We start from the raw sequence: 8,701 nt of genomic DNA, 5'->3' as shown, positions 1-8,701 counted from the left end.
CCAGATGGACAAAAAAACCTTGCTCTTGACTCGATTGGTTTGCCCTTTTGTCTACATTTTCAGTTAACATTTTCATTTCAGTAGCACTGGCAAAAGATGGAATGGTTGCCTTGGAAGTTTTGAATAAAATGAAGTAATCATGGATAATTGGCTATTACATGTAAGACTACTTTGGAGTAATGTTATCATGTCAATTTTACTCTCCAGCTGTCAGAAGACAAGTACTATATCATGGGGAAGGCTATATCAGTCAGTATGGTTCATGGGGGGCCATCACCGGGATTCTTTTCTCCCACTTTATTTGATTGCATTGTGAAAGATAACGTCTCACCCACCATCGATGATGTGCACGACCTTGACTTGCGAGCTAAAATCATACAGGTAATTTCAGTTTATTTTTTTATTTTTTACTTGACCTATTCGTGCTAAAATATCTGATTTTGCCAGGTATCAGAGGCCAAGTCCATGGAGGAGTTGTGTTCAGTTGTGTCCAGTCACAGTGACTACCTGTCTAATGCAGGCTGCCTACGAGCTGTAAAATGTCTGGAGGACAAAGACCTGCTTTTGCAGGACATCCTCCAGTTCCAAGTCGTAAACCGACTCCATGGTCCACTCGAACGGTATAATTGAGCATTGTTTTAAAAGTGCTGTTTGTCGATTTGAGCTCTAACATTGGAACTAACATTCATTGTAAAGCAACTAGCGTACAAATGCTGTAAATTTTCATTTATCCCATGAAAGATATTTATACGGGATAATGATTCCCTGCACTATGCAGTGCCTGGTTACACAGTAACACAACGTGAAATGTTTAAGTTCTGTTCTTACAGTACACAATTTTAGTTTGCTTTTCAATGCTACATTTGTATAATGTGACAATTCAGGCTTGAGCTCACTCACCTACTGGATCTATCCACTTTTAATTCTTCAAGGTTCAAGGAAGGCCTGAGGACATTAGGATTGTTGGAGGAGGTTGTCAAACAGCCAGAAGCCTTTCGTCCTCTCTTCTGCAGCCCACCACAGACCCTTAGCGCAGATGGTCTCGATCACCTGTTTGTCATCTGTTTTTCCAGTGCAGGAAGTAACAGACGAGTACAGGAAAACATTGCTGTGGGCTTTTGGAGAGACTACCTTCTAGATGCAGAGGGCAAGTAATAGATCAGTTTGCTTTTTATTTAGTTTACCATAATTTTACCAGGCAAGTTGGGTTTGCCCGTGCATAGCTTGAATGTCACACACATGATCCAAACCCCGGCCACTGACGAGTTAGACACACTACAGCTCGCTGACGCTTAACTTAATACTCTAGTGCATGATTCTGAACACCACTTAAACCTGCACTATAACTTTTTGAAACCCCCCCCCCCCCCAAAATATATATAAACTGTGTAAATGGTAGGAACTAGTATATTGGATCCAGTGGTTGAAAAATACAAATTTGACTGCCGTATTTTCCGGACTATAAGGCACACTTAAAAGCCTTTAATTAAAATAAAAAATAAAAACTGAGCTTTATAATCCAGAGCGCTTTATATATGAAAAAGATCGAAAATGGACCATTCATTGACAGTGCGCCTGAGTGCGAACAATACGGTAATACAAACTATAGACAACAATAAAATGGCTAAATCGACATCAACTTGAAAATAATGCATATTATGGACAAATTAATAATGTGCATTTTCAGAAATTGGTTATTGTCCCTGTATTACCATGTTCAGTAATAACTAGTATAAGGCTGACAGGATCACTTTATGGAAAGTTGCATAGGGCAGCTTGAATTGGCTTCCTTATAACATTTCTTTCTTTACAGAAGGTAACTCCCCCTGCTCGTTGGAGGAAATTCTAATGTTTGTGACTGGATGCAGTGCGCTACCTGCCATTGGCTTGAAGCCGGAACCATCCATCGAGTTCCTGCACACTGACGGTCTTTTACCTGGGGACACTCAACAGAGGGCGAAGTTTCCAACGGCAAACACATGTGTGAACTGCTTGCGTCTACCTTTGCACAAGGATTACACTGCCTTTAAGTACAATATGGACTTAAAGGCTTTGCAATACACAGGGCTTTGGTCAAGAGTAGGGCTTAGAATGAAATGGTATAAGGAAACTGTCAATAGGCTTTTTGGTACTGTTCATCTTTAATTCACATTCAAACCAAGTTTTTGTTTCTGAACCTCAAACGTAATTTACAATTGTACAAAAATGTTGTTCAACTAAATGTGACTGAAGGGTTGTACAATAAGTGTCTTTCTGTTACTATAACATCACCTAGATCTATGAATCAAGCACATTGCAAGGCAAATCTAAAAAGAGAGCATAGACATGCATTAGTCATGTGATTCAAGGCAGTCCCCTGGCTGGCTCATTCAACTTATTAGAAATTTCAGTGCAGCATGTTTGATATTTCACTTTCAAGTCCACAATTCCCTCTATAGCCCTCAAAATGTCTTGCTGTTGTTGGTGGTTAAGATTTACATTGAGTTGTTGGACAACTACAGCTGGGAACTGTTCTTCTGTCAGTTCGAAAGTTGTTGATGCCATGTTGTGCCAGAAGGGCCTCTAAACTGTCCTCCCTATATGGGTCATCACCAAATACGTTGTTGATGGGAGTGCTGTCTGCCTCTATGTTGGTCAGCATGCCCTCTGTCCAGATCTGTGAGGGTGTTCGGTTGTTTTCTGTCCTTAGACTGTGCTGATTCCAGGCCTCTCTAAACATGTTCAACCTACGTTGAATTTCTGGTAGATAGGTCAGGTGTAGTGATAACTTGTGGATGTCATTTTCTGGATCTAGTATGGCAGCATCCTCTAGGCTGTAGAATTCATTGTAGAAGTAGTGTAGAACTTGCAGGAACACGTCTCTCCAGAGGCGCTCTATCCTCTGGTTGTGAACAGATTCCCCTGTTATGTGACTACTGCGCTCTACACCCTGGACAATATTCATGAACAATGCTACTTGTGTGTTCTCCCCACCATGATCAGAGCGAACTCTGGATGGGAGTCCATACAGGCATGTTGCCTTCAAGAACTGTGTAAGTACAGTGACAGCTTTGTTGTTTGTATTACAGTTTAGGTATGTTACTAGGCGTGAGTATCCATCTATGGCTCCATGAACAACTAAGCCCCACCTGTAAAGGAAAAACTATTGGTCAACAAAATTAGTACTTCTCAGTTATATACAATACATCTTTAATGGTGCCATTTGTAGAATATGAGAAGAAACAAACTAGTTTCTCTTTCCAGCTGACAATCTTATAAATGCTGAATTTCTGATATTTCTGATAATCAGGGAATACATGTTCTACAGCTTTTGGAAGCTGGTTACTGAAGAAAGTAGTTTGCTTGGTACAACAGTGCATATTTAATTGTCAAATACAACTGAATACCTGATGAGACGCATGTTTCCATCCATATGCCACAGACTGTTGGGATATGGCACATGGTATGTTCTTCTTGCCACGGTAGCACTCCATCTTCGCGCAGCAGCCGCTGGGTCAATATAAGTCAGCATCGCTCTCACTCTCTGTCGTGTTACAAAGAATCCTTCTGCTCGCAGCAATGCCCTCATCATCTGAAACCACAGGCAACTTACACCTTTGGTAAAAATTTTTTTACTAAATTGACGTGTTTTGATAGAAAATTGAATCTTCATTCCCCAAGGTGGCATTAAATATATCAGAAATAATAGTCAAACATAATTAATTATGAATGAGCTAAAAGGAAAATGTCTCTGCAGTTGTATTTACATTAGTAATCATGAATCAGTCATTTACAACAGTGATAGATATTTGCAACATTGGTAAGGTATTGGATATCTATTTTAATCAATTTAATGTCACCTTAGTGAAACTCTATCTAAAACATTAATAACCCTAGGTGTTCTTAAACATTTGAGCGGTAGTGCATGAACACTGTCTATTTATTAATGCTAACAAAAAGGCCAACAAACTTTCAGAATGAAAACGTGGGCCAGGATGCTAGAAAATGTTACAAAAATACTGATTAGTTATAATACACTTATAACAATGTCACCTCATTTCCAGATCTCGGAAACTGTCTGTGAAGTCTTCTTATATGATCTTCAAGTTCCTCATTGGTTAGGGTTCTTGACCTGGAACTCCTAATTGGTAATCCAAGCGCTCTGGTTTTCTGATATAAAAAAGATGCTGAACATTTCAGCAGCTGTCCCATCCGCTTGACTGTGTAGCCTTGACCCACGAGGAACTGTATTTGCTGCCTTGTTATGGCAATTTTAGGTCTCCCTCGCTGGCCTGAGAACATAAGTTAGAGATACAAGTTGGGCAGAGATGGTCAGGAAACGTTAGCAACTAATGTAGCTAATAAAGACAATACTGTAAAGTCAAGGTAGATAACATCGGCGCTCGACAGCTAGCAAGCTATCTTAAGTAATAACCTACAGGGATCTCTAATACAAGGTATATTTGGCTAACCACCATATTACCATTGTACGAGTAATGTTATTCTAAAAGTGAAATCCAAACGTTACCTGAGGGCATACGAGGGGCTGAAAAGGCGTCTTCGCTGTGCTCTCCTGACATCGCATGTGTGGTGGTGATGAGAGCTCGGAGTTCTTCAAGGCTAGCAACAAGTTCTTGCATTGTCTCCACCGATAAAATACCGTCCAGTCTTCTTAAATTCACAAGTGATGACTCAATCGGCATCAATCGTGCGTGGCTTATGTTAGCTTGTTGGAAAGCTCTTTCTAATGCTCTGCATTTTCGTCCTATTTCTTCAATTACACATAGGTGTGCCATTTCTCAAATTGGTTCGTTGATATTTTCTCTGTGGTGCTGTCTTCTGTGAGGTGTGGTCTTCAGCAGCTAATTTGCATGTTAACTAGATATCTTCAGAAGCTAATTTGCATGTTAACTAGATATCTTCTAAAGCTAATTTGCATGTTAACTAGATATCTTTAGAAGCTCATTTGCATGTTAACTAGATATCTTCTAAAGCTAATTTGCATGTTAACTAGATATCTTGTTGGCAATAGTTACTAGTACTTATTGGTTTCCGGATATGTCGGAATAGTTACTAGTAACTAAAAAATAGGTACTAGTATCTAATGAAAACTTACTAGTAAAACGGGAATAGATACTAGTAACTATTGGATTAGTTACTAGTAACTAAAGAATAGTTACTAGTATCTAATGAAAGTTACTAGTAAAACGGGAATAGATACTAGTAACTATTGGATTAGTTACTAGTAACTAAAGAATAGTTACTAGTATCTAATGAAAGTTACTAGTAAAACGGGAATAGATACTAGTAACTATTGGATTAGTTACTAGTAACTAAAGAATAAGTACTAGTAACTTTAAAATAGTGACTAGTACGTTTGTAGAAATAAATGTTAAAACGGCTTGCCATACAGAAAAGGCAGTCTAGCCTATTACGCCTGTCAATTATCTATTTGAAATAACTGGAGAAAGGCAGGTGCTAGATACAGGATACGTTAGCATTGCTAATAACTGTTACCGACAAAATCATACTACTGCTGCGGTTGTGATGAACATAAGGTCGGAACGCACCTCTTTTCAGCAACAGCTTCATAGCAAATCCTGCTTTACATTGTCCCAGGTTTTCAAAACCGTCCTTGGTGAAATGGTTCGCGCAAATGTGTCGAGGGTCGAACTGCACAGGGATCTTCTACGCTACGGTAAAGATCAGCCATGCCCGTCGAGTCAATGTTAGCTAGACTCTAGCTCATCTGCTTTTTATTAACGCTGATTTGCAAGGAATGCAAGAACAGCGAGATAGTGAAAACGCCTAGTTTAGCTTGCTAACGCAAGAGCATAAGAGAATGTGTGATGATTTAGCCTAGTTTATTGGCAATGGGGATAACGTTATTTCATGTTCCTGACTGTTTCATTAAAATAAATAACCCGTGTTGTCATGTAAATCTACAATTCAAGATGTTTGTCAAGATCTATTTTTTAGCAAGATAGCTATAGCTAACTAAAGCTGAGTTGAATCACGATAGTTTGTTTGCTAAGCTGTAGTGCTAACGTTACCCACCTAAGGCGATCCTGTTTGCTTCGACAACAGAAGTGGAAACAACTAACGCGTGGGTGTTGGCCCGAATCCCACTCCCCTACGCGTGAACGCGCACTGCCTTCCTAGCGTATTGCTAGTTGTAGTTTGACTAACCGATGCGATTTTTACAAGCCTGGTTCCCTCGTCTTAGGCTTTGAGGAAACTGTCAGTAGGCTATTTAATTCATGTTTCATCAAAATATAAGTTGTGCTGCACTTGAGAGCCTATACGATTTGTATGTCGTGATACTCGTAAAGTCCGAATGATTGTCTGCAGGGTTCTAAATTAACTTTTTTGATCACCAGCTGGCTGGTAACTTTCTAAAGTTTCTGGTAGCCTAGCCTACCAGAATTTCCACTAGCCAAATTCTTTCCGGTGAAAATAAGAACAATTATAAGTTTCCCTGAATGCATTTGATCATTTTATTAACATTGTTGGCATGAAAAACACAGAAAATGAAGAAAAATGAAGCACATAAGTATGATGCAAGGGTATGTGAAATCACCAATACGTAAGGACACGATTTATTGTAAATGGCTAAAACGTCCATTCGCGTCATGAGATTGACTCCTGCCCATGCATTTACAGAAACGTTTTGTCCTAAGCAGGCATTAATTAAACTGACCTAATATACTCTTTATTAAGAACAGTGTATTTACACTAGACTGTGTCAGTAAGCAACATAATTTGTCTTATGCGTAGACTACATGCGGCAATCCTTACAAAACATGACGACATTTTCATTGTCAAACACAAGCCATTCCCGACTTTTTTTTTTACAAGTACACAAATATTTTTCTTCTACGGAGACACAAAACTTTTTTTACAAGTACACAAATATTTTTTGCAAGTTACAAATCTTTTTTGCAAGTACACAAATCTTGCCTTCTTCTACGGAGACACAAACCTTTTTTTTGCAAGTACACGAATCATTTTCTACAGAGACACAAATCTTTTTTGCAAGTTACAAATCGTTTTTACAGAGCTCGCTCTATGGAAGCAAATCGTTACCAAAATTCAAATGCAAATGCATTTCCAGAAATGCATTTGCATTTTAAGAATGTGGCTGCGTTATTTGACTCATAAATGAAATTAGTAATCAATCATCCTATTTGCATTTTAATTTTCTTCTTCAAGAGTGCTCAATCTTTCACTTAATTAAAATGAAAAAGAAATAGACATTTGAGATTAAATTTTCAAAACATGCCCCAGCAAATAGATACCAAAATTCAATTTGAAATGTAAAATTTGAAAATTAAAATGCATTTCCAGAAATGCATTTTCATTTTAAGAACGTGGCTGCAAAATCGTGACCACAATTCAAATTCAAATGCATTTCCAGAAATGCATTTTCATTTTCAAGAACGTGGCTGCAAAATCGTGACCACAATTCAAATTCAAATGCATTTCCAGAAATGCATTTTCATTTTAAGAACGTGGCTGCAAAATCGTGACCAAAATTCAAATGCATTTGCAGAAATGCATTTTCATTTTAAGAACGTGGCTGTAAAATCGTGACCACAATTCAAATTCAAATGCATTTGCAGAAATGCAAAATGAACGAAAAAGCATTCTGAGCGGCGCAGCAGAGTGACGTCAGTAGCCGCTCTTCTTCAGCTCCCTGCTGACCGAGCTACCCATCTTGTTCGGTAGGGAGCGGTGTGCACATCTGCATTGCAATTACATTGCAAATGTGCCGGGAAATTGATTGAATTGCCGGGTCTTTAGAGCAGCGTTCCCCAACCGGTGCCCACCGGTCCGCGGACCGGTAGCGGTCCATGGGTCATTTCGTACCGGGCCGCACAAAAAAGAATTAATAACATTATTTCCTTTTAATTGATTATCAGAGTCTTAAAGACGTACGTTTTATTCTGAAAAATGACCTGATTCTCTCCTTCTCCGCGGGCCTTTTCCCCTGAGCAAAAAAGCTCTGCAAAGACGTGTGTTTACTCATTTTTTAGCAAGTTTGTGGGCTTTATTGAACGGTATCATGCGCGTCTCTTCCTCTTGACACATGACAAGTGATAGTTACCACTCAATGAAGCCTGTTTGAGACAACAACTCTATCGGTGTTTTGGATGAAGGCTATCCTGAGATCGCCACTAAAGCACTGAAAACCCTGCTTCCATTTCCAACATCAAGCGGGATTTTCTGCCGTGACAGCAATCAAACAAAATTATGGAATAGGCCTGAACTGGATATAAGGAACGCACTTCGGGTGTCACTGTCGTAGCTTATAGTCACACACAACAGTGGGACTGACACATCGAAAGCTAGATAGTAACAATATAACGATGGAAAACCAGGCTAAGAAACTTAAAGATGGGTCAATTGAAAAAACGGCTGTTTATTTTACATAAAACTCCAAAAACTATTTTTCGCTCAAATCAGCTAAACTATTTTTCTCCGCGCGCGCTCGCATTAGGTGTGGAAGTCACTAACTAGGATCAAACCCAGAATGTACATGCATTAGCAGCGCAGCTGTCCAGGGCCTATCTTTCCTCCCAGTCCGTTCTGCCGGTCCGTGAAAATATGTCTTACATGAAAGCGGTCCGTGGCGCAAAAAAGGTTGGGGACCGCTGCTTTAGAGGACGCATCACAGACCATGGCGCTCCCTCAAATTGTGCAAACACTGTTAGAATTAGCT

At 39.4% G+C, this 8,701-nt stretch overlaps 2 protein-coding genes across 3 annotated transcripts; one reads left to right on the top strand and one right to left on the bottom strand.

The window, feature by feature from the left end:
• The first annotated feature begins 218 nt into the window (after nucleotides 1-218).
• Nucleotides 219-2,145, top strand: LOC134009114 (G2/M phase-specific E3 ubiquitin-protein ligase-like). The gene is made up of 4 exons (XM_062448837.1): nucleotides 219-381; nucleotides 448-620; nucleotides 933-1,147; nucleotides 1,814-2,145. The coding sequence occupies exons 1-4, from the start codon at nucleotides 232-234 to the stop codon at nucleotides 2,143-2,145; spliced, it is 870 nt and encodes a 289-aa protein (XP_062304821.1). The 5' UTR covers nucleotides 219-231.
• LOC134009098 (uncharacterized) lies at nucleotides 2,126-4,891 on the bottom strand. Of its 2 annotated transcripts, none has more exons than XM_062448794.1 (4): nucleotides 4,508-4,891; nucleotides 4,033-4,271; nucleotides 3,387-3,571; nucleotides 2,126-3,128 (listed from the first exon to the last, which is right to left on the bottom strand). In XM_062448794.1, the coding sequence occupies exons 1-4, from the start codon at nucleotides 4,773-4,775 to the stop codon at nucleotides 2,468-2,470; spliced, it is 1,353 nt and encodes a 450-aa protein (XP_062304778.1). In that variant the 5' UTR covers nucleotides 4,776-4,891; the 3' UTR covers nucleotides 2,126-2,467. The 2 variants fall into 2 exon arrangements, with proteins under 2 accessions (XP_062304778.1, XP_062304779.1); XM_062448795.1 differs by having other exon boundaries at nucleotides 3,387-3,523.
• Between the last annotated feature and the right edge of the window lie 3,810 nt (nucleotides 4,892-8,701).

The sequence above is a fragment of the Osmerus eperlanus genome, chromosome 22 (assembly GCF_963692335.1).
Source record: "Osmerus eperlanus chromosome 22, fOsmEpe2.1, whole genome shotgun sequence".
NCBI lineage: Eukaryota > Metazoa > Chordata > Actinopteri > Osmeriformes > Osmeridae > Osmerus > Osmerus eperlanus.
This window is presented reverse-complemented; position numbering and strand designations above follow the sequence as displayed.